The 27,615-nt window shown below is 34.2% G+C and overlaps 1 protein-coding gene across 5 annotated transcripts; it reads right to left on the bottom strand.

The window, feature by feature from the left end:
• Positions 1 to 2,831: 2,831 nt before the first annotated feature.
• LOC123534212 (glutathione hydrolase 1 proenzyme-like) lies at positions 2,832 to 25,993 on the bottom strand. Of its 5 annotated transcripts, none has more exons than XM_045316346.2 (12): positions 25,724 to 25,993; positions 16,706 to 16,819; positions 14,169 to 14,294; positions 11,967 to 12,064; positions 10,524 to 10,731; positions 9,305 to 9,468; positions 8,684 to 8,833; positions 8,198 to 8,352; positions 7,668 to 7,861; positions 5,766 to 6,006; positions 4,249 to 4,362; positions 2,832 to 3,190 (listed from the first exon to the last, which is right to left on the bottom strand). In XM_045316346.2, the coding sequence occupies exons 2-12, from the start codon at positions 16,807 to 16,809 to the stop codon at positions 3,050 to 3,052; spliced, it is 1,695 nt and encodes a 564-aa protein (XP_045172281.2). In that variant the 5' UTR covers positions 16,810 to 16,819; positions 25,724 to 25,993; the 3' UTR covers positions 2,832 to 3,049. The 5 variants fall into 5 exon arrangements, with proteins under 5 accessions (XP_045172281.2, XP_045172280.2, XP_045172285.2 ...); XM_045316345.2 differs by having other exon boundaries at positions 2,832 to 3,193; positions 25,724 to 25,992; XM_045316350.2 differs by lacking the exons at positions 16,706 to 16,819; positions 25,724 to 25,993 and having other exon boundaries at positions 2,832 to 3,193; positions 11,927 to 12,064.
• Positions 25,994 to 27,615: the final 1,622 nt, after the last annotated feature.

The raw sequence follows: 27,615 nt of genomic DNA, 5'->3' as shown, positions 1-27,615 counted from the left end.
TTTTTCCATCTTGAAACACTTTATTCAATTCGATGCTGCATTGGGTTAAATGTCTAACTTTCAGGTGACGTATTGAATGGTATAGTATTTGTATGTCTTCAGTTAAGCTGTAGTTTAAGAACTTGCAGACTGCTTCAGCCACGAACGTGAGGAAAGACGTCTGTTGATTTTGTTATACAGAATATGCACAAAAGGATCAAGCATTCGTGATGAAATACAGCGTGGTTTTCGCCAGGCTTGCATGACTGCTGGAAGAGGAAACCTGACAAAAAAGTCCTGATGCAACATCACATTTAACACTAGGCTCCCAGTGACATCGGTTTTAAGATAGTGATCATATATTATTGACATCAAATAGACAATGAATCTTTAACAAGTAGTAACTTAAGAGCACCACATTTGTTAATGAATCGTTTTAGTAAGTATTAAAAACGTTTAACAAAATTATTTATTGATGTTTGCACTTAAACAGTTTTTAAAATAGAAAGAAATGGAAACTTCACAGGCCGCTCAACACGATAAAAACGAAAATGTTGAAGGCTCGGTTTGAGAGCATGTTCATGGACGGTTGTGGAAATGCATGTTACCGTCCACGCCCTCTAGCCCCGGATTGAGCAAACAACATTTAAACATGCTAAAATTACAAAAAAAAGCAATTTAGAGACATCCGCAGATGTATTCAAACGGCGTTGCACATGAAACCTTCAATGATACACGTGTTGGGGCATGTAATTCCATGAAAAGCGGCGTTTGGTCAACAGATAAAATAATGGGTTTGCCCCAAACGAGAAAACAATGGGCAGAACTAAACAAACTTGAATTTAGAAAGGGGATCTGAGGTAATGGAGCCTACATATCACAGGAACTGTCCAAAGACAAATTAAAAAGCAGGCACCATATCTAAGGGGTGATAGTATAATACCCAAGGCTATGACAGCGGGAATATTGTAACCTACCAGGCAGAAATGGTCATGCTGAGAAACTACAGTACCAAAAACACGGCATAAAAGTCGTGCTGAACGATCTGAGAAGATCGCAATATAACAGCCCTGATTGAATGTAAGACATTTAAGACATTATTTGAGACCTTTACATGAAAAGTTGGTATTCTGACAAGCCCATAAATTAAATAAAACAAGAACCACTAAATGTTTTAGTTCTTCCTTATTGATATCTTCAAGATTGCTCAATATATATTCACATTTTTTAGAATCACCATTTTGTCCACACAAAAATACCTGCCTACCAACTTCCTCCCAGATGGTATAAATCAGAACTGGCAAACAAACAATTTTAAAGGGTTGTCCAATTGGACGGAGTGTTATGAAATATGGAGGCTCGGCACATTCCCAAAGTGGGCATATTTTGCTCGATCTCAAATTGTATCTGTAACCTAGAACGGTCAAATTCATTGTCTGTGACATTACCCTGTAATATGTTTTGCCTGTATATTCGTTTTGGAGAAATTTTGTATCAAGACATGCCTTAAACATGTATTTTAAAAGGAAGAAACAATTATATTTTTCCTTCCCAAATTGTGTTCGCGCTTACTTTCTCTGATCAGCAGCTTCGAGATGTGCCCATCATGGTACATTATTGCTTTTTTATTTTATGAAAAAATATTTGTTTATTTCAATACAATCTTCCGTCTTGAAAGAAAAATATTCTTTCGAGTTGATGCTGGTCTTTCATGTTGTTCGATTAGGGCATATGCATTCAGAAATTTGGATCTACACGTCAGAACCAACGTGTTTAACAACATGTCAAAGTATTTTACAAGAATCAACCGGCATGACATTTAATCATGAAAGAAGCTTTTAATATTTATTTAATGAACGTGTTCAATGAGGATGTTCTACATTGGAAGTAAATATCGAAATATCTAAATATAAAATTACTTCAGAGAAAGATAGCCATTGGACGTATTTAAAGTGCGAGATAAATTAAAACTTATTTTTTCTGTTTATATTAATTTTTTGCTGCGTTTCCACTGCATTAGAGAGCTTTATTCCTTTTTGCAGACATTTGTAAATTGAACAAAAAAATATAGTAATAATATTATTTAAATTTACATACAGTGAACAGAACTAAATTAAATACGTGTTTAATTGCTGTGTTGTTTAATAATACGTTGTTTTACTACGTTATAACAGTAATAAAAATCGGTGGTCTGTAAACCTTACAAGATTTTTTCGTTTCCACAGCAGAAGTTATTTGGACTCCACAAATTTACAGTAGCCGTGTAGATAAAGTCAGTTGCCCCTATCCTCTGAGGGTTTGAAACCATACAAAGAGATAAGAATTATTTCTTCATAGAAGCCGTCCAGCTTGGTTATTGAAGGTCGGTGGTACTACTCCCGTGACCACTCGTTATGAGATAATTCATCGCGGGGAAACTGGGGACATCCTTCATCATTAAAGCTGAAAAGTCCCCAAATGACCTATAAATGTGTCCCTATAAAGTTCAGCACGACCATAAAGTAACTATCATATTCAGTCAGGATTATGTCTGGATGCAATTGGAGTTTTACCAACCGGCGCTCGTGCGCTTTTCAGGATGATACGCTCATTATTAACCCTATCGAAACAAATGAGTTACGCAGTAATTGTTTGAAACAATCATATGTTTTGAAAATGGTCAGTATCGTATATCATTTCTTGTGGCTAGTTGTCTCCATGGTTCATTTTAAAGAGTGGGGTTATATTCCCGGACAAAGATAAACTATATACATGTTTGCAAGACTTATAAGGGGAAAATGATGAGTCATTTAGTGTATAACATATTGAAAAGAAGAAACTATAACATGTGTACATGTCATATTTATTATGCATTAAAACATGGCATGAACATAACACCAAAACTGAACTTATATGATACATTTCTATTGATGCGTTTGAATATCATATAAACACTAGATACCTTACAAGAAAACTTTCTGTTCTTGCGTACTGCTAAATGTAGATTCGTCTTCTGTTCCGATAGAAAACCTTACTAAGCTTCACTTATTCTAACAAGATGCGTTAATTATTAGCGTGATAATTATATACTTTAAAAGCCGCTTGCTTTTCCTTCTTTTCGATAATCACTGTAGGCAGTTATTTCGTCACCTGTTCTGAGGATGCCCTGTACAACGGAGTTTGAGTTTATGTTCGTCACAGCATGACCTTTTTCTTGTAGACCATTAATCAGCTGCTTCAGAAATATATAAAAGAAAACTTTATTGCATGTTTTCTTCAAAGAATCATTGTAATATTAGAGTGAATAAACATAGTTATCTATTTTCACGTTAACACTTAACGAACATAAATATAATTTTATTCATTTCACAATCAAAGTCAACAGACAACCTTTAACAAATAGCTAAGACTGGCCTTGGCAGTAAACTTCTCCAGTTTAAGGATCCAATTTTACATTCAAGTAATAGTTTAATGACTGATTCTATGATTCACCGATTTTGCATTAAAATATCAAATTTCATATTTCTATTCATTTTTATGTTGTTTTTGTTTATGATTTTCGTATCGATTCATCGACATACGGGTTTCCTGCCTTTTGCATAAAGCGTTATACATTAACCAGTATATATTCTCATCGAAGCAATACCTTTTTTCTAAGCGTTAATTTGCATAAATTGTAAGCAGTATTTTCAAACCTATCCAATTAAATGGGATTTTCTTTACAAATGAAAATTGTTCATGAGCCTTAGATTTTTCATGTTTAAGTTCAGAAAAGCGACATTCTTAAGTAGACTAAAACGTAACTACTGTAAATAAACTTTTCATTAACTGCAAGAACTTGTACAGAATAATTCTCAGAGTAGTTCAAAATATCAAGTATATATGACCGTTTGACATGAATGCTGGTTACCGTTTAGTGTTTTCGTCACCTAAGGAAAGGATATATGTTTTCCGGCTTCAATCGCTAATTCCAGTAAACTTTGGAACTTTCACTTAAGAAATTCTATGAGTTAAAAAAAAATATTCATTAAATATTTCAGGGATCGAGGAAGTAAGCGGATCTAGGTTTTTTCTTTTTATTTTAATCTATCAAGTCCATGATTTATGGCACATGATGAAATCGTCTTGGTTAATGTACATTTTTTAATAATAATAAAGCAAACTATTCTTTGATATGGTATAGTAAAAATTTGCATAAAACCATTGCAACTTAATTTTACCAGCATATTCCGTAAAGTTAACATAATTATATGACTTGTATTTTAGATGTTATGATTTTAAGTTATAAACCTTTGGCAATCCTGGCTGACAACATATTTTTGGCGGGTACAATTGGTGGTGAATACGTGGATAGTCTATTGCTTCTTTGATACCCCAGTTAAACCACAACGTTTCCATAGTAACCTGCATTAGAGTCCAGACTTTCACATATATATATAGAGAGAGAGAGAATTCAAACAAACTCACCGACACAATATACTAGACCATAACGGCAAAACGCCCAGCAGTATAAACGAGCGTAAACATTCCGAAGTTAGTCCACTTACCAAATAAGATTAGTTTCGATGCTGCTTTATATACAATTCGAATTGTACTGCACATTCGTACTGGTTCAGCATTTGCATATATACTTATATCTCTGGCATCATGTCTCACAATTCAGCAGTGACAATTTTAGTCTTTTGAACTGAGTTTGACCAGAGAAGCTGTATTTATTCTCTCTGAAAGTCAACTTGATCTCAAGGGTTAAATGAATTTAAATTTAAAGAGATATTAAGCATTATTACAATTAAATGCAGAACAGGTGACTTCCCATACGTGAGAATGTGTGGGTTTACAAAGTCGCATCATAAATATGATAGTAACTAATCACAATATATCTGACCAATAATTACAAATCACCTAGCAGTATAAATAAGAGCGAATCCGCTCACCCAAACGGATTAGACTACGTTTAGATGCTGCTTGATACACACCCGAATTGTATTTTACATTTGTACTGGTTCAACATCTTCATTTATTACATATTCGTTCCGTTAAGTTACACTGGTACCGGAAACGTCAATATTTTTCATACACTGTCGCCTAAATTTCATATCGGGTGCGTGACGTAATTCAGTGTGTGTTGTTGTACTATTATTTTCTTTTTAGTCCAGTATTGTCAATCCTATTCAGGCTATTGAACATATTTATGATATTTAAGAAATATATATACGTGTAGATGCATAATGTAATAAAAAGGTTATTATCTTTGCATCGGGAAATATGCACTCGTTCTTCAGCGGAAGAATATTGCCCTCCTAAAGTCGCGCAATATTTCCGCTGAAGAACTCGTGCATATTTCCAAATACAAAGCTAATAACCTATAAATATACCCTATTCTCTGTTATCATATTTTTCAAATGAGCAGTGATTTCGCTCTGTTTGAACTAATTTCCACCAGTTGTACGCAGTGATAAGAATCTGTAATATAAAATTACTACAACTATTACTAGCTGATATTTTAAAATCAGTGGCCACCGTGGCAGACTGGTTAAAGTCGCTGACCTTAAATTACTTTCCCCTCATGTATGTTGGTTCGAGCCAAACTCGAGGCGTTGAGGCCTTCATGTGAGGAAGCCTTCCAGCTGGCTTACTGGAGGCCAGTGGTGCTACCGATGTTCCCGCTCTTGATAACAGAATGCACTGAGGGACACTTGGGGTCTTCCTCCACCAACAAACTGTTAAGCAACCATGTAACATATAATTTTAAACCCAACAAAAACATTTCTTTTTAAAATTCAGATACAAAATTTAATTCATATTACCAGTGCCATCGATGTAGGTATACGAGTTGCGCCCGAAGCACCAATCACTAGTTTTACATCACCATTTTTATCAACAATTATGCTGGGACTCATTGCTGTCAAAGGACGCCTAAGTGGTTCTGCAAAATTTGAATTTAATGGAGAGTGGTCAAATCTACCTTTCACATTTGGTAATGAAAAATTTCTCAGAACATCATTGAAGACAATTCCAGTTCTAGTCCCAACAACCCTTGAGCCAAAACTGAAATGAAAAAAAAGAAACAATTAGCGAGAAAGCTTAGATAGTACCTTTTTATTCATTTAAATGCTTGAAATTCTGTAGAACTCATAACTTTTTATTGTTGTTTGATACAACAATTTTAGTGTCAGTTCAAGAAGTATCGATAGGGAGGGCATACTTATTAATTCATTTATATACAGACATGAATTTTGGCATATTATATTAGTACATATCTCATATGATAGTCAAACCAAGATGATCTCTGTATCGGAGCATGTTTAACCTCTCTGGTATCTATAAGTATTTGCATTACAGAATACGTGCAAATATTAATGCGATAGGTATCTTCTTTTGTTGCATTTCAACTTAATTTATTAAGTATTTCCTACAAATACATGAAAACGGAATTTGAACTTTACTAGACTTTTAAAAATAGTAGGCACACCAGCATCTCTAATCTTCAGGGTAAGACTTGCTATTTGTATACCAATGGGAACTAATTTCACATTAGTTTATCTATACTATTTTTGTATTTATCACAAGTGATGGTATGTAAAGCCTTTTGGTAGAAGCACAATAGTGAACGCTATCAGAATGATATTTTTCACATGATTATATTTGTATTTTAGCTCCTGTGCTCGATATTATTTAATGGACAACGGAGCTCCAAGTTAAAATCAAACTTAATCATAGACTACTGCATCGTTTTAGAATTTACATTTTAATAATGTATCCAAAACTATTTCAAACACAATGAAATGAAATCTGATTTTAATATCAATTTTTTTTTCTCATTTGGATGGAATGTGGCTGGTGCTAAAACGTAAGTGATTTCTCTACTAATAAGATACGCTCGTGAATACTCGTACTTCAATGAACGTAATCAATATACTAGAAAATTGTTCAACAGAGATTGCGTTATTATAAATGCCAAATATGTTACAAAATGTTATGACAATGTTATTCAGTAATTGATTCATATTTACATTCTTTTTTCGAACACAAAATTAAAAACCCGATTTATACCATACGCTACTTACAGACATCGCGGCTATGGCATATTTTCAAGTAAAACAGCATTTATTAAGAACTTTTATGACACAACAGCTATAAGGGGCACCGCATGCTTATTCCTCACTTCTTTAACAGCCAGAAGCTCAGATATCCTTCAATGACTGCGCTCACTGATACCGAGCAGCTTTGATACATATCTTCTGACCTTTTTCATCGGGTTATTGATGGCTTTTCTTTGGACGAGTTGCCTTTTGATTTCACTTTTCCTTAATAACTTTTGGTACATGTTTATATTATTTTTTGTGTTTTCATTACATATTTGCTTCTTTTAGTGTTTAGTCGTACCTATCGTGACGAATACGTTTGAGATGAAGTCGACTTCATGGATTACTTGTTTCGAACACAGTGGGACCTAGTCAGCAACAATAACATTAAAGTTCTCCCCAACCATGATATACCGCTGAACGTTTCAAGACGGTGTACAACTCCTTTCCATATTTTTATTTTTTTCATTTGTTAGATGTTTTATATCCTATTCTGTACTTTTATGCACAATAATACATCTTCCTACATACTCTGATACATTTTCTGTTTCAAAAGGCTTTGTTCTCAGAATTTCCTTTAAAGGATAAAACTAAATGTATATAATGCAAAAAGGGAATACTTACAATTTACTGACAGTGCTCGTTACTGACACAGCATCACCATCAGGTCCTAGTACTGAAAGGTGTGAAGTACCATTATCTTCGGGCTGCTTCACAGTGTTCAGCGAAACATAGTAAGCCGCATCAAATGTTTTTGTATCGATTATTCGAGCACGTGTAGTTTTTACATAATCTTCATTTCTCGCTTTTTTCAAAATCTGATTTATAAACTCAATATTTAGAATTTATATTCAAAATGGTAATAAATACCAAAGATAAAAGGTAAAGTTAGTTTCTCGGAAGCACAGTGCACAACGTCACTGAGAGGGATTTTAGTGTGTTATTGCTGCTTTGTTCTTCTTGCTCATACTGTTTGTGTAAAGTGAAAATGTAGAACACAAAAGAGTGTATATAGAAATTGCAATAACACTTTGTTTCATCTATCTTTCAAATTAATGTTCTTATGAAAACACTCCCTATTCAACGAAGTTTTCAAAGGTAATTTTACATAATTTGAAAAGAAATCTTTAGTAATGGTAAATTAGCACCATTACCTCGTCAATAGACCTCTTAATTTCTTCTGTACAAATATCATTGTCTCCAAGCTGATGTTTAATGGCCGCAGAATGTTTAAATGCTTCAGTAATTCTATGCCAGGTGGTTATAGACTTTCCAGCTGTCGAGACGCTCGAACCATCGAATTTGAAATCTTACAAAATATAGATATCAATGTATTTAAACTGACTCAAAACTTCTAATAACGTATCGCAAGAAAAGTAATGGGAATGAGATTATTTCAAATAACATATTGTAATATTGCGTTGTTCACGTTTATGGGTGCGTCTTATAATTTTAAGGTTGGCATTTGAGAATGTTTTGAAATATCAGTTTTATCTCTGATATGAAATAGCAAATGTACTTATTAAAGATCTTGTTAAGCTTGATAGAAAATATATCGTTCCATTTTTCTCATTACATGCATACCTTGTAAGATAAATATTTTAGTGTTAAATGACTCAAATCGAAGCAGGTTTTCTTACCTTTCAACAAATCGAGTATATACTGATACAAAATACCACTTGTGGGAAGAGGCGGAGAATAAATGATCAGATCGTCTTTAAGCTTTAAAGAAATAGGTGGTTTCGTCGGGGCTGTGTAGTTAGCCAGATCTTCCTTGGAGATTATCCCATCTGAAATAAAATACCAGACATATGTAATATCTCTAATATCTTAAAGCAAGAGACGCGTGGCCGTCATAAAACTTGCAGAAGTGAAATACCTCTATTAATTTTAATAGCCTCATAATTAAAAGTCCATGATTAATGCAACAATGTCGTACCCTCTTTATTCTTTTTTTGCAAAAATGGACTTTACTTTATCAATGAATCGTCACTGTACCATGCTGATTGGTATTAAATGCAACTTTCTATTTCTTTATAAGTTTAAAACAATTTAGATCCTATATAGATACACTGTAAATCTAGTTCCCTATTTATATGTCTATTTCAGCATTTAAGATTGTAAATAAAATTATCTATGTAATAATGTAAATATCTGTGAAAGCAACTGCTCAGAAAAATGGCAATGATCTTTTATTTACTAAATAACAGATGTTTTATCTGTCAAATTTTATTTGTCTTGAGCACAAGCACACTTATTACTTTTTTCACTAATATCAGCAATTATGTCATCCGTTAGACTGCCTTTGTAAAAGCAATCGGGTCCTTCGTTTGCAATTGTCTCCAATGTTTTAGCAAAAACCGGCCTGTACATCATGTCACCTTTTTTGTATACTTCTCCAGTTTCAGGGTTGGTCAAGAAATGTCTGAAGTTTAATGTTGCATTAATTAGAATTATACAAAATACTTAACCCTTCCTGTTCAATATGGTAAAAAAAGAAGACACAAGATTAATGTTATGATTTTTTTGACTGAGAGAAAACTTTATCAAAACAGAAAGTAAAAAAAGTAAATTTACTCAATTCATGAACACTATTAAAAGATAAAACGAGGGGAAAATTGTTTGTTTTAAATTTAATATCAAGTATATGCTGATCGAGAAATAATTTCATTATCAAATCTATAATTATAGTCCTTTTCATTGGTCTAGATGAAGTCACATGATCAATGATAAATTGTCGTATTAACTCGAAGGCGGAGCCAATAACACGTATTGACCTCCAGTTTTCACGTCATCATGGTTTGCAATCAGAACAATGCGACGTCGTATACAATTCACCACGATAAACGACCAAAGGCGGCAGATATTTCTATTTATATTTTATGCTTATGTTACTTTTTAAGTTTGTTCGATATGTGGATTTATCGGTTACGCCCTCGATCGATATTGCTTTTATCAGGCCGAGGTCGATATCGCTTTTATTAGGTCAATATATCCACGTTTCTACCTCACCAAAAGGCAATAATTGTATTGTATCTCGATATCTGTATCTAATACCGGAAGAAACTAGATCCTCTATATATAATATACTAGTAAATACTTTCAGGCTCTTTACACGAATAAAAAGATTTTTTAAAGCAATCCATATATTTTACTCTCAACAACATCATCTCAAGTAAATTGGACATAGCTCGTCGATCTGGTAGATTCAGGAACTTGGGAATTATCATAGACATTCTGTGGAGTCCATATAAATGTTTCGTACTTTTATGTGAGGATATTAGGTTTGAGGCTTTAGATTTTGCAACACTCACCCGATATTCACATTAGAAATATTTTATCTTTACAACAGACTTAAAAATACATGATCAGATTGAACTTGAAAATAAAGCTGATTGCCATTTTTACTTTCAATATTGTAATGATAACGAAAAGCACCGTTTCAATATCTTGTAACATAGAAAGAAAATGTGTACTTACATGAAATCTGGATATTTCTCTTTCAAACAAAGTTGATCATCCTTGACAATATCGTCTATAGCATTTGCAAGAGCTGTCCTTACTGTCACTCCGTTCTTACATAGATCAATTGCTGGCTGAAATAATTGTTTCCACGGTAACCGGCCGCCTAATTTCCATGCCTCATATAAACACAAAATTTCTCCGGGTGTACCAATCGACAATCCACCTTTTGAAAACAAAAACATGTTGGCGGCATACATTATCGACAGAAGAAATACAATATAAATAAAATGAAAAAAATGACGACGACTATCGGAAGTACAATATTTTAGTTGATATCGCCAATATTTTGAAGCAACTGTCTTTTATATGGCTTGGAACTACGACTCTAAGCCTATATATTTTTTTCTTGTTTTCGGTTATTTTGCCTCCACAATGGCAGTAGTGCCAACAAAAGATAAGCCGACAAGCAGAATATTATCAAGCAGCAGGATGTAAGATGTCTACCGATTGGTCACACCTACATGTTTCGGTCAAACAGGTGTGACAATCTATTATAACTTCGAGAGAGAATGTTTCTCGAACAATAATATGGCAACAAAATGTACATAAATTACATATATTAAGACTTTGTTTAATTGAAAATTACTCGTTTCATTTCTGACTTTACATATTCAAGTTATTTTAGTTACTATTGTAAAGACTTTGTGGACATTTATACCTGTCATAGTACGCACATAATGATGCAATCTGCCAAATGAGTATCACAGAGGAATTACTGCACTTACGTTTTGAGCGAATCCATTATTGTTTTGAAGGGATATTTGGCTTTAAACTGCTTCTAAACATGTTATCACCGCTACTTAAGTCATGTTTGCGAAAAAAGATAGAGAAGTTGACTACTTCCGGTTTCGTAGGGTTTAACAGTAACAAAGGGAAAACCTCATTTTGACTACAAATAGAACAACTGGATGCAACGGATGCATTTGCACAATATTTTCCGTTTTTGCTTTTGTTTAGATCATAAGCTGCTGTACTCGCAGTTTTTGATATAGTTCATAGTTGCAAACTAGACAGGCATTTCATTTAAACTTTTGTGATAGCTATTTATAGATATTCATGTATAAAAATATCGTGATTTAACTTCTTGCATAACGTCTTTGAGGGAAACAAAACAATAATCGGTAAAAACAATAACATAAAAGGAATTAAAGGTCTGATTATCAACGTTACCATGTATAACAAAACGTTACTGGTCACTTCTTATCATAGCAATCCCAATGATAAATTAAAAATAATTATTGAAATAACTATCCACGTATATTTTGAGTAATTGTTTAGATTCATATGCTTTTCACGGCCCTTATTTTTACATTAATAAGTTAAACATGCTCAGGAATATTCGAATATTAAAATAGTACATTTATTTTTGCAGTGAGATATATATGTTATAAAACGGACCAACTCGTTTCGATAAATGATCATCTATAAACATATCAGGTTGAAGTCCTGCCGGCGACTGCTCTCTTCCAATAACTGTATATACGTTTCCTGTTGATCTGTAAAAGAAACACTTTTTATGTGGCAAATTTTTACCTGTATTGCGTAATATTTGAGATTTGAAAACAAAAATATGTCTCAAATAAACACGCTGTACTTTGACATATTTCAATCAAAGCCCTTATAATTTTTATTCTTCATTTACAGCAAATGCCTACTAAATAAATGAATTCCCTCATAAGTAATGTTTTAAACATTTTTGAATTGGTAACAGTTATTTATAATTTAATTGACAAAACGAAATGAAAACTTGAAACAATTTTGTCTTAAAGTCGTAAGATGGTGGCTCAGGTTTGAGAAGGACTTCATCTCGTGCCAAAAATGGCACTTTCTATATATGTCATCATAAATGATGACGTTTGGAAGAGGGGAATTGTTACGGTCGCTTACGCATAGCCTAAGAGAGTCGGTTTTTTGGCTCAGAAGTTCGAGCATAGAACTAGCACCCGAGCGAGCTGAGTTCGAATCCCACCACAGGCAGTTGGGAGTTTGGTAATGAAATGATATGCTCTTTAATTTCTTTTACGGATTACTGTCGTTAGAATGTCAATGAAATTGAATAAAGTATTTAAACAAAACAACTGAAACATTCGTTGAACTGAACATAATCTTTTAATACATTTTTATTTTCTCTTTTGTTTCTAATTTTAGTTAGATTTTTAAAACATGCGTAAAATTGTATTATTAAATGCATAATATCTACAATAAAGGATCTTTTTATTTCTATCAATGCATAGACTTAATTACAAACAAATGACAAGAGTCCAATAGAAAAGCGACAATAAATTTATTAAAGAACGCAATCGCCCAAAATATACACGTACATGGTGAATGAGCACATGTTCACTTACACATACGAAAGCATAAACCTTTAATACAGACGTAACAAACAGGCATACACTGCAATCTTTAAGCCCTACCGTGTATCTACATTACAAAACGGGCGAATCTCTTACAAATGTAACATTTACCACAGAAACATTACAAAATAGACAATATTATATCCTCATATAAAGAGATATAGACAGAAAATAATGGAAACGTAAAGATATATATTTAAAAAGTTTGAAGAATCCTGAGCACCAAAGGAATAGTAGTCAAGCGCATCGGAGGAGGACGAGGGTCAAATATCAAACCAGTCCGTTCAAAGAGGGGAGTCTAAGTGCTAGCTACCCCAAGCTCCTATATATTTTTCGTTATCGCACAATCAAAGAAAGCGTAAAGACCAGTTGTTAAAGAATTGAGCATCAAAATATTGTGTTAATAACAAAGCAATCAAAGCCTTTAGCAATAAAACATTTGATAATTCAGTACTATTAGATAATGATCGGCAATAGCAATACTCAAGAATTTTATGATGTTGTAAATCAGATCTGCATAAAAGTCTGGCTGTGGAATACCTTATCGCAGGAGAATCATTATATAACTTTTTGATTTCATCACTAATTGCGATTTATGGTGACCAAATTGGCAAACGGAGCCCGTCCGCTTAGCTCACTTGGGGGAGCGTTGGTTTACAAATAGCGGAGTCGCGAGTGCGATCCCCGGGCAGAGTGTATGCTCTCCGAGACAATTTGATAAAAGACATTGTGTCTGAAATAATTCGTCTTCCACCTCCAATTCATGTAGGAAAGTTGGCAGTTACTTGCGGAGGACAGGTTTGTACTGGTACAATATCCAGGAGCACTGGTTAGGTTAACTGTCCGCCATCACATGACTGAGATACTGTTTAAAAATGGCGTTTAACCCAAAAACAAACATAAACAAACAAACTGGCAAATGGATTACGAAGTTAATTTTTACGGTAGCCCTGCTGAAGAGGTTTTCTAGTTATTACAATAAAACAAAGACATCGCTACACGCCTTTTGTAAATTTGAAATTCAGAATATGTCACCAATCACATAACTCTAAAGGAGAAAACATCAGTTATATATTTTAGTTACAATATTCATTTGTATCATTCCGTACAAATGTATCATAACTGTAACATAACAAATTGTATTATCAAGTTGCATCAATACATAATAATTTCACTACAGCGTCTTAAATCGCATCTGGGCAAAATATTTATAGTATGGAATATCAAACATTATACATACAACCTTTTGTAGTATGTAATAATTGCTCCTCCTCCAATACCACAACTGTGTGCATTGACTACTCCTGAACACAACACAGCTGCAATTGCTGCATCTACAGCGCTTCCGCCTTTGTCCCTCATGATGGATCTGAATCAGTTGTAATCATGGATGAATTCTGCCATGTGTTTAGCTTAATCAAGCAAAACGAATGTACAATTACGCGTATGTACACATACACTCTACAAATTTGCAGATATATATTTAGACAAACTCAAATTAAAATACAAGAGTAATTCTGGTGGAAATGTTTTATCATTTAAGAAATAATTTATAGCAAAAGGGTGCTTTAACACTATTTATGCACGATGGGTGGTTATACGTCGGGCGTAATAATTTTACTAGGGCGCAGCCCGAGTGAAATTATTTGCACGACGTATTACCGCCCGAGTGTATAAATAGTGTTAAAACATGGTTTTGCTATAAATTATTTCGATTTAATATGCCCTTTATCTAATATCGTAGCTAAAATATGGTAGCACACTTTCTTGGTCGCAACAAAACATTGACGTCACCGCACGTTAACGTGACGTCATTCTAGCGTAAGAGTGTTTAGTTTAAACAGTATTTATTAGATATATCATGTACATAAATATATACAGTAACATTTACAATCAAAGTGATGTAAAGGATCTGAAAACAAGTTTTCAGCGAAAACTTATATTAATTCATTTCCTCGACAGTAAAACATGTCGCAAGAATATAGTGTAAAAGAATATGGTGTTTGTCTATTTATTTGTTAGTTTAAACTCTTTTTATATCTTTTTAGTTAGTAAAGTATGAACATTGTGAAAATAGTTGAGAAATGCTGCTTGGTACTAAGAATGTGCTGCATGCGGCCAGTCCGCGCCAATGGCCACCCGCACGCACCGGTATGCCGGTCACGTGGAGAACCGCTTCGAGGCAACGATGTATTGTTGCACTTTAGTAAAGACCGATATATTTTGGGTCGTTGTTAAGTGTTCGTTACCAAACAGTAAGTTATCAATAGTGGGTGCACAAGGTAATTCATTTAGGAGCATTGTCTTTGTGGTATATAAATCGGGCATGATAAAAGGTAGTGATTTGTTGTTTCTGGTTCACCGCATATACAATAAGGATTATTTGAAATTGATTTACGAAAAAGGTCATAATTTTACTAGCGGAGCGAGTAATTATTTGCCCATCCCCCGAATGTTAATGGCAGGTTTTGCGTTATTTGATTTAAAGCCTTTACAATATATCTAAAAGGTAGGACTCTTGCTTTGAGTAGTAACGGAGTGGTTTTAAAGAGAAAGGCATATTAGAATTACGTTTAAACAAATTACTTGTACTTCATTACTGCATCCTTCCTTCTATACTTTTCTAACTACAGTGAAACCTGTGTTAAAGACCACCTCTGAACAGAGACCACCTGGCTCTAAAGACCACATGTTTTGTTTCCCAATTTACATTTACGTTGTATTTTAACCTGTGAATAAAGACCACCTCCCAATAAAGAACGCATTTTGGCTTTCCCAAGTGCGGTCTTTATAGACAGGTTTGACTGTGTAGGCATCGTGATGAAAGTGTGCATGGGACACAGATGTCTGTGCTATGTAAAGGAAGGACTGTGGCTAATGGTATTCTTTACAATAGAAACATTTACATCGGACATATTGTCTTATTTCAGACTTGACTTCTACCTATAAAACTTAACTTTACAAATCAAACTGAAACTGACTAATTTGATTTAACGCCTATTTCTATACAATGACACATTTGATGGTGTTTGTTCTTTTAATTTAACAAACCTTAAAATATTAATGACGAAATGTAAAACTCACCAAATTAAAAACTTATACCTGGTGTTATCGCATATAAAACTATTATCAAAATATTTAACACAATGTCTTTGTCTCTAAAATGCATTGTTGTAAGATCTTTTGAATGTATCAAGTGATTTACTTTGTCGTACTTCTAACTGCAGTTGATTCCACAGTTTTTGGCCAATAATACAGAAACTCTGTCATTAAATGTTTTGCACTTGTTGTATGGGACAAAATAACAACATTTAGTCTTAAAATTTTCTGACGATCTCAAAGTTTGTGTACTAGGATCTCTGAATCAGTGATGTTTAATATATAGATGAAAGGGAGTATCTTGCTTTCTCCGCCGGAAGCAAATGTAAGTCATTACCCGCCGCCAGGAGGCGGTGGGTTTATTGGTATGTTAAAACATTTTCTTGTGTGGGACATGGAGCAAGTCACGCGACAGGTTTTCGATTTTGTTTTGTTAGTAGATGTGTGATACACTAATACTTTATTTATAATAAATGATAAATATTCTATTCATATAGAATAGTACACTATAAATTATTTCGATTCTAATATGCCCTTTATCTAATATAGTAGCTAAAATATGGTAGCGCACTTTCTTGGTCGCAATAAAACATTGACGTCACCGCACGTTAACGTGACGTCATTCTAAACTAGTAAAATACTACTGCCATGATATCGTTCTTTAAATTAAATGATACAAACGTTCCAATTTCCGAACTTTCTGGAGAGTCGGCGGCAACGGCTGCATGCTTAAAACGACCTTCTTCGGATGTAAAAGGAATACCATTTAATAGGGTCTGAGACATCTTGACTTTTCTGTCAAATGAACAAAACATACAAACATCAGTGACAATCGTTAAGCAAATTAAATGTGATACGGGCAGGAACATTGAAATAAGGACTGACTCCAGTCTATCACTATGGTAATTGTTTCTGCAAAATTCTCAAGGAAAATCGGATCTATTTTCCATTTTATTAAGTGATTGTTTGTACAAGATAATTAAATGTTAGAAGAAAACATAAGACGAAATAATTAAATCGTGTAGCCAAATGTATATTCTGAACCAGGACAGTCTGAATTTCTTCAAAGCACACATTTTCAGTGACGGTCGTTTTCTAAATTGCTGGCTTTGTCTGACACAAATAAGGTTCTCTATCATTTGTTGTTTCATTTTCGCCTAAGGGGCATATTATTCTGTACAGATTTATACAGTGCCTATACTCGTTCAAAAACGCGTTTTCATACACTACTAGAACAATGACCAGAGGGACAGAGTTAGAGAAAGTACATAAAGAGAGAGAATCATAAGATACAGTCTGTCCTGAACTTTACTAACTGTCTTGTCTTGTGTGCAGCACCGGTACACACGAAATCATTTATTCCAAGAATGAACCAATAATGCCCCGCAAATTAGATGGGAGGCACAAAAAAGCATCTTTGAAATTTACAGAGCCTTGACCAGGATTCAAAGCCCGGATCTCTGAATTGACAGCCAAACTTGTCGAGACCACCTTATCGTTCTGAGCTATATACACTTTCCTTAAGCACGACAATATCATTACAGTTTAGATTTTCCAGATCGCTTATACCCCTTTGCAGTTGATATGACGTAAAGCCTTTGCAAAATTCAAGCTCGAATTAAACGCGCAAGTGTCTTAAAACAAAGCGAACCAAGAAGGCAAGTAGAACAAAACGTACAAACAAAGGAACGCAATGGTGCAGAGCTTGGGGACGACCGGTGGCAAAATTACCAGCTTGGAGCTATAGCTAATATTTGGTGGGTACATGATCTTACATAGTAAATAGGAAAGTGGCAACTAAAAGTGGGAGGACAGGGAAATAAAGTATCACTACCAACATACAAGACAATATACATAGCATATGATTCAAAACCGATTCGAAGCAAGTTAAGAATAAGTGCGCCGTCTTTAAACGGTCAGTAACCTGTATAAATGAAACTGGGAGTTTAAACGTATTTGGGACATGTGTATTTCGCACTTACCTTATCTGCGACAAGAAAATACAGTATATATAAAATAACTTATGCCGGTCACACTACTAGACAAAATGTCCGAACCTCAAACTAATTCCAAAATGAAGTTTTATTGTTGATTGATAATAAGACCCTCGAATGAAATCCTAGCCAAACCATAAAAATGGGCGATCGATAATTAAGGGCAGCTTCTCCAGATTTTAATGTCACAAAGTAGTGCAAACGTATCTACAATGAAATCAGTTAAACAAAAATATTAGTATCATCTATTGAGTCACACGCAGGCATTACATAATAAAGCAGTTCAAGAAGCATAAATATTTCACAAATACCTTTTGTGGATGGTTTTGTCTTATTTCTGAATTTGAGATACTCATGTTTGGTACTTAAACCTTGACGATTCTTTTTGAGAAATATATATTTATAAGTTTGGTTAGAAATTCTGTTCTGAAATTTGACAAATATGTTCTGAATGTTGACACCCAAACGCTATGTTACAAAGATAGTAAAATTCTAAAGGAAGATTACCGGAAAGTGCTAGAGATCTTAAGATATCTTTTTTACTGGTGTTCAAATTCAAGCAAAACACTAGTGTTGTAGTATTCCGGTAGAATACCAATACAGCATATTTTCCATGGCAACGGACACAATATGAGATATGTAGACGTTACTTTTATACTACTTATTCCTTGCCAAATGTTTGAATTAGTTCAACCCCAAAATTTAAATTGATCAACCTAACTGCTGATAAAGGCTATATCATCCGTAAGAAAAGACCAGATTGTATAAAATAAAACATAATGAATAGGGACAGTCTGAAGTATAAGTACAAAATTGTTTTCATATTCTACAAGGATGATTTCGGACTAAACCGGACTAGGCCTAAAAGACTTTCTTTAAAAAATGCATTTGCATTTTGTATACATTTTTCATCTTTGAATGGAACTACCAAATCACTTATCACCGTTCAAATATGAATGTCCAATGCACTGCATTTTCTGAGGGTGTCTGTGTTATATTTGATTAATTTTTTAATACACACGTCATTTGATAATTCTTGTGTCAATAATTAACATCAACTGCAAATTTAGCAAATATTAAAGTAGTTCTGTACAATTGAGGACCCTGAATTAATGGCGTAACGTCATTTATCCGGATTCGGCGTACGGAAATGAAAATCATTCTATAAATTAATAACATCCTTTTAGTGAATTTATTAAAATGACACTGTATTTTATTTCTAAAGTCAAAATCTAATATTTTAACAAATGTCCCGTCAAACAATTCAAAATGATGTCTTAGAATTAGAGTGAAATATTCGGTTCACTTTAATATTGATCAAATAGGTATAAAATAAGCACACAGACTTATAGATTTTATTTCACCACAATATAAGCCAATGTTTATTTACAACTGTGAGAAGTTATATTCAAATCTACATTGTAGAAAAATTGGTGGTCGAGAAAATCTTTCCAAAGTTATGATTTTCACATTATGAAAAGCTGAGTTTAGCAAAAAGCAAGCCAAAAATCAAATCCCTATTCCTTTTAATATGTGCTGAGTTTGCTAGGTATTATCTAAAATTTTGAAAAAAAAAAAATCATAGTTTAATCATTACCAAACACTGTACTTTAGAAAAAAATCGATTCATTCGTGCAGAACCTCCATAATCAAAATATCATATTCAACCTTAAAATTAGCGTGAAATATTCCTTCACTTGAGTCCTGGTCAATTCGATCAAAACAGGGCACATGGACCTATACATTTAATATCACCAAATTATAACCCAAATCTTTATTCACAACTTTGAGAAGTTACATTCAAATCTGCATTGTAGAAAAAAATCTATTCACAAAAAAGTTTTGAAAGTTATAGCTGATTTTTCCATAGACTCACATGATTATACAAAAATGAGTGAGGTCAAAAGTTTTCAAATAAGTCAAGAAAAAAATCAAGCACATGACCGTATTCTTTTTCATTTGATCATATTCTACATTGTAGAAGGAAATCGAGCTAAACATGCAGAACTACCTTAAGCATAACATCCTATTGCAAGAGCTATCGATAATTAGATAGACACAGATCTAGGTAACTAATGTTCGAAAGATATATTTTTAAACGTGCCAAGTTAGCATATGCATAAGAATTAATTACGTATGATGTAATTTTAAATATTATGGCTTCTTTTCATACCAGTAATTGTCAGACTTTACTGTTTTCATAAGATTTTCATTACAATGTCATGTTTGTTGCATATACTAGATCTGATTGTCTTCAAATGAGGGTGAAGTCCAAAAGCTACTATAAACGCCCTAATGCCCAAAAAAAGGAGAAGAGAATAATAACAGAATAATAACACGACGGAATTGTATTAATAGTTTATTTTTTTCCAGTTTCTCCCATGCATGCGTACGATTAACTTTAAATCATCAAAGATCTTTGAAAACAATTGATCATTTGGGATGTGTATAAAATGTTTGCACACATTCGGCATGAATTACGAAATTGAAAATTGTACTTTTAAGTAGTCACTTGTCTGCTTAGATGTGTGGCAAGATGCGATATGTAAAAGATGTATTAAGCACACTCATATGCAAACTAATTAGGCACAGAAAATGTCTGGAAAAGAAGACCTTTCTTATGAAATTCTTTCACATATAGAGTTTACAGTTTGTTTATAATATTTGAATCTGAGTAATTTTTTTCAAAACGATACTCAGCAGTTACCTCTGCAGCAAAAAGGATCAAGCTTAACAAACTTAAGGTGACCTCCGCGGTAAAAATTTTACGGTCGCTGACTTCATATCACCTGCCCCCGACCGATTTGGGATCGAGCCTCACCTGGTGCGTTGAATTTTTGGTTGAAGGAAGCCATCAAATTGGTTTTTACGGAAGGTCGATGGTTCTCAAAAGATGCGCGTATGTGATGAAATAATGCACGAAAGGGTATATGAGGTCTTCTTCCACCATCAAAGCCTGAAATGTGCCATATGACCTTTAATTGTGTCAGTTCGATGTTAAAACCAGCACAAGAAGTAACGACCTTTTGATTCTCACAACTGCTGTCACCTTTTCTGATACAACACAACGCATATGCTGGTATGTTCCAATTTTATAGAACATTATCGCATCAGTGATAATGCCGTCTTCTGTACTTCATATGAATTGCCTGCCTTTAAGGGATTATTTTAGAAAAAAACTTCTGTTCGGCGGTCGTCTGTGGCTATTACAGGAAGAACATGAAAAACAAGTAATTGAGACAAAGGTTCTTACCATTGACAGCCACTTAATAGTGCAGTGTATGCGGATTTCGAATCCGCTGAAATGTTTGCCATGTTCAGGTCTCCTATATATGCGGTGTTACAACCTCCTTAATTGAGGCTGTGGATGCATCGTATTTTGTAGGTACCAGCATGGCTGGCATAGGCGAAGGTACCTTATTCTCAGGGTTATGGAATGTGCATACACTGCACTCTGTTGCGGACAAATTTTCGTAAGATGGGGGCTCGTCCAGATTTGTACAACAAACGAGTGTGGGATTTGAAGTACCCCATACGATTTGGGAATTATCAGTTCATTATGACCTTTACGTCGTCATATAGTATATGATGCCTTATTTCAAGTGGGGTTGTGTTACGGCCGTCTACTATACTCCATATGAATTACCTCCCTCTAAGGGATTATTTAGAAAAAGGTTGCAAAATACCTTCTGTTCGGCGGTTGTCTGAGGCTATTACAGGAAGAAAATGAAACAAGTAATTGAGACAAAGGTTCTCAACATTGAAAGCCACAGTTCAGGTCTTCTATATAATTATGCGGTGTTGAAACCTAATTCATTGAGGATGTGGATGCATCGTATTGTGTAGGTTACCAGCATGGATGGCTTAGGCAAAGATGCCTTATTCTCAGGGTTACACTGCATTCTGTTGCGGATTACTGTTCGTAAGATCAGAAATAACAAGATTTCCCTAAATCAGACTGCACAATTTCTGATACAGCTTCGAGAAACTTGCCCTTGTTCAGTGTTAGTCAATGAAGCTTGTATTTTGTTCGTAACTTGCGCCCTTTTCGTACAACAAAATACGTTTTGATCCTCCAAGAGAAGCTTGTCACTTGACTGACATCTGATTTTAAGTCGGTAAACTGACTTTTGAGATCATAAATGCACTAGGAATTGGCAAAATAAGAGTACGTGCTGCCGTTGTAGATCATTTATGAAATGTTTCCTGAATTCCACAAACATTTTTACTGTATGATATCCCATTTGTATGACGAATTTGTGGCAATGTTATATCCAAGCTCATCTATAAACATATAGAAATGGTTAGTCTTCAAAGGCGACAGCACTATGCTTTCTTATTTGTCACATATTTTTAGCGGGTACAGCTACGAGTTTTGCAAAATAACGTACTCGTATTTATAGTCTATTGGCAGTATTCATTAAAATGAATAATATGTGAGTGGTCAAAAAGGAGGCCCCACATTTAATATTTATATTATTTGTCATTTATTTTAATGAATACTGTTTTGTGGAGAATACATATTTCTTTCCAGGACCTATAAAATGTACGTGAATACACATGTTTTGATTCTAGTAAGAAATAAATATGGTCAGTATATGGCCTTCACATTCGATATAGCACATTCAAACACGTCTCGATTTATTTTCATATTAAACTTAGAAGACTTAAACTATATAGTATTATACAAAACACAACCAGTTCGTACGTCGAAATTATAACGCCAAGCGTAAAACGTCATAGCGGTGCGCTGTTAAAGAAAATCACTTGAAACAGGCAAATTTTTAGTGAATATCTCCAGAGACGTAGACATAAATCTTTAATAACGTTTTAAACTCGAAAGAATATATCTTGCTCTTCAATAAAGTCATTGTATACGCCCTCGTGATTAATTCCTTTGCATCTTAACTCCAAAATTGATTTTTATTCAACGACAAATCACTAAGTGAGATATATTATTTCTCAATTAACGTCCAACTATTGTCAATAACAAATTGTAGAAAAATAATTTATTCTTTTTTTTTCCAACAGTGCTTTAGCTAAAATTAATATGTACTTGCTGGATGTTTGAAGCAACCCGTCTGAAATATTTTTCCATTACAGCTTCTTTTATTTGTGGGCCTACTATGTAAATGCGTGGCTCTGGGGCTTTGTTTTTGGTGCTCTGTGTTTCCGAGAAATCTACCCGTTCCTATTATCTTTTGACTTTGTATGTTAGATTCTATAACATTTGTGTCGAAGGTTTGCTTTGCGTGCTGGAATATCAAAAATGTGCGTGTACATGTAAATGTATACTACCACATGTGTTATACATACACGCGTAAAAATGTAAATGTAAGCTTAAATGCACTTGCGCGTATATATATACATGCACTTGTCATAATGCATGCACGTAAAAAATTTATACGTGCACATCCATAGTTACATGTTCCTACATATTATACAATCAAGAATAAAAATTAGGTATAAATCAACGCGTGCACGCACATTCTACGTGCACTTAAACACACGCATGTACCTATATGGGGCCTCCGTGGCCGAGTGGTTAAGGTCGCTGACTTCAAATCACTTGCCCCTCATCGATGTGGGTTCGAGCCTCACTCGGGACGTTGAATTCTTCATGTGAGGAAGCCATCCAGCTGGCTTACGGAAGGTCGGTGGTTCTACTCAGGTGCCCGCTCGTGATGAAATAATGCACGCAGGGGTACCTGGGGTCTTCCTCCACCATCAAAGCTGGAAAGTCGCCATATGACCTTAAACTGTGTCGGTTCGACGTTAAACCCAACAAAAAATGTACCTATATCTTTACAAGTGTACGTATACAAATATATTTAACGCAGGCATGCGTAATGCTGAGTGCTCGTATAAATATTCGTGCAGCTATATATTTACCATTGTTCGCGTGTAATATTACGCGTGCACGCCTCATTCTGGATGCTTGAAAAAGTACAAATATGTGTACATGCGTAGATCGAAACATGCATTTGTAATTAAATGCACATGTATATATACGTGTGCACTCATATATAGACGTGCACGGGTAAATTTATACGTGCACGTGCAATTATAAGTGCATGTATATACACACGCACACAACCATATAATTATGCAACTACATATTACACGTGCACGTATATTTTTATAGGTGCACGTACATTTTGAAATGAAAAAGCAGACCCTAACGATACACCACAGATATATATAGTGACTTTGTTAACCTATTTAGCTTGTCTTTTCATGTGATTTATATAATATGTAGTACTGGTCATCCACCTCCTTTAGATTTTCACAAGTTTGTTTAACTCGTTTCATTAAAACTGTGAGTGTACAGTTGTAAAGGCGAACCCTTCTGGAAAGTTTATTTAGTTAAAAAGAAGCATACAAAACGATATTTGAATTTTCGTGTGACAATTCGTGCATTAAATGAGATATTAATACTAGAAATAGTCTAAAACTGTAGAAATTCTTTATATAACCCTATAAAAATCTAAATCTTCCAACATCAAGTTTTAACTAAATATTTGCCATTAGTTTATCTCGATTTTGTATCATTTAATGTTGGTTGCAATTCAAGTTAATCTATCAATCTATTCCAAAAATCTGAATGGTGAATCCCGTTTAGCAATTTATGCAGTTTCAATTTGCGTTTGCCAATATTAGATGTTTACTACAAAGCGTACGTTTCGCGTGATAAAACTTCATATATTTGCATTTACATTTATCAAAAACCTGTGAAAGTGCGGATGCAGGTCAAGCATGAAATTAAACATTGACGAAGATTTCAAAACCGATACCGAAAAATTAGTATATATTTAATGTGTGAGTATTGCCTATGCAACGAGAGGATATTAGGATGTTTAAGAAACAGATTAACAAAGAAAAACATACATGAATAAATAATGATAATAACAGTTAGCACACGATTCGAATATGCGATTCGTTCACATGCGCAGTAAAAGTTTAGATGAAGCTACCTTTACAGGCAAATTGTTATGTCACTTTGATGATCCACAATATGCCTGCAAGCGCCTCGACATTTGCACAGTAAAATATAACTGAATGGCTGAGTGTTTCAGATGCAAATATTTTGAAACAAAAATATATATCTACTATACTGTTAATTTAAAGATGTTGTGTCCTGGACTGAAGTGTAAAGAGCAATTCACAGAACACTGATTTTACAACATTCTAAGTCTTGAGATATCTCATTTCGTTATTTATCGTTGTATCGAAGTAATTAAAGGAAAACTCTGCGAAATAGAAATTATACAATTTGTAATATTACATAAAATAAATAATGAATACTAATACGGACAAAGTACCGTGCCAGAGCCATCGAGCTATTAAAGCACACACTCTACAGGGTTACATAAGACTCTATACGGAAAATTGTTATACTCCTTAAAATATCCGGGGCTGCTCAAGTTGCAATTGTAAACACTGTCACAATGCCTGCCACTATGCATGAGCGGTGTGATAAACTACGAATACATTAGTGGAAAGGGAGGAAGTCCATTTTTTTAAACTAATCCCCCTCCACAACGATTAACGTGTTGTAAATTAAATTTAAAGAAAAAAAGACAAAATTTAGAAAATGCTTATATCAAGGAAACTGAATCCAACGACATAACTTAAGAGTTAAATTGCTTGCATGTACAATATTTTCACCAACATATTTAAAATAAAGATTTTGTGACAAATTTACCTTAGAGCAACTGTCGTAAAGATCAAATACCGGATCTTTTCCTCAAACTAATATTCTCAGCGTCCCTATTTCATCTTCAAAATCTGCGTTTTATCACACTGACTTTTAATTCCAAATGATTTCCAGTTTTATAAAAAAACGCATTTCGTACAAAGAGTACTTTGTTATTAAAAGGGCTAGGGCACAAACTGTGTTCAATATTATATAATCTGTATAAATCGTCTCTAGATGTGTGCAAAAACATATTAAATCTTTAATCGTATAGTCATTGATGCATTCAAGAATATCCTTCTGTGATTAAACATATTGATAGCTCTTCAACGGAAATTAAACACGTACTTCAGTGTGTCACTTAGGCATAACGATAGGGATAGATACTAGTATTAACGAGAGAAGAGCGACACGCTTTACTCTTGTGAAAACTATTTGCAGTTAACGTAGGTATCTGTAAGAGAGAGAGAGAGAGATTATTACACAGGGTGCGACAGGCCTGTAAACTGACAGGCTGCTAGTATATGAGAAATATAGCCACCACAAGTGTCGTACGTATTAACTCGTCAGATAAATCGGTTGTCGAGCTAGTTCGGCATTTTACACGAAATTGAAAGGCTTTGACATCTTTTCATTCATTCACAAACTTAACCCTAATTTCAATAGTATATTTATAATTAGCTCATAATCTGATAATATCCGAGAAATTTAATTCTATATAGGTATACAGGTAACGATGTATTGACTATATCTATGAAATGTCAATATGGATTTTATTGAAATATGCATGTATTGTCTTGTGCGTGCATTATTAGCTCGTAAATCGAATCTCTTATAGCGGATTCTAAATCGTTCCATAAAGAAGAAACTGATGGAATAAACGACAGTGATACCTAATCAATTTCATCAAGCTGTTTTATGAATAGTATAATACGTGTAACACTAACTAGGGTGTCTGAAATGTTATTGACATAGGTAAAAATATTGAAAGTAATTGAGTCCGACCCAAGTGGAGATAAGCATTCTTGTATCATAGCTTGGTGTTTTCCTTAACATATTTGGTGCAGGTAAATTGAATACGCTGAGTACAGGGTGTGGTTACTAAAAGTGTGCAGCTATTAAATACCCGCACGCTAGTTACCGCTCTGTTGGATAGGAAAGTATACAAGCATGTCTGGAACAGCAGTGGATTTTGTTGATTATCTGCTCTCCCATTGGTTTATGTAACCTGGGCTAAGGAAGGATTTTAAGTACTCACTGAACTGCAGTATATGGCAATGTGGAACGACTACTGAACTACCATATATGGATGGCTATTATACAAAACAAAAAGAACATTAAACTCTCGGGTAAACAATTTATACTCGGAGGCTACGACCCCTCGTACAAATCGTTTACCCTCGAGTTTCAAAGCTGTTTCTATTACTTAGCATCCTTAATTTAACCTGAGCCCGTGCAATGCGTGTATTCCGAGCCACGAGGTGGTATTTGCGCTTTGAACTGGCTCGGGTTAGTATGGCAAAGAATTCTGAAACTGAAGCTCGGTATCTGATTTATCGCATGATCGTCTTCTATATATTATAGAAGAGCGGTCGGATGTTGTGGCATGCTGAACCAAATCAGGTAAGAATATCTTTATTCATAATAATCAGTTTGAAAAATAACGACATAATAATGATGTGCATGAACCTTTACCAAATGTAATTGCTACTAGTTAATATTATCTTGACAATGTACAATTTCACAAAGCAAATCTACGCAGCGTGAAGTCAAAACAATACGATGCAGTGCAAACCTACTTAGCTCAGTAAGCCGACCACAAGATTTTTTTGAAAAAAATGTGACAAGTTCGTTATCTTTGGTGTTATATGTGTGTTGTGATTGCTTATTCAATATAAAAC

This window comes from Mercenaria mercenaria, chromosome 12, assembly GCF_021730395.1.
Source record: "Mercenaria mercenaria strain notata chromosome 12, MADL_Memer_1, whole genome shotgun sequence".
Classification (NCBI taxonomy): Eukaryota; Metazoa; Mollusca; class Bivalvia; order Venerida; family Veneridae; genus Mercenaria; species Mercenaria mercenaria.
Note: the sequence above shows the minus strand (reverse complement) of the source record. Positions and strands in the feature narration are given on the sequence as shown.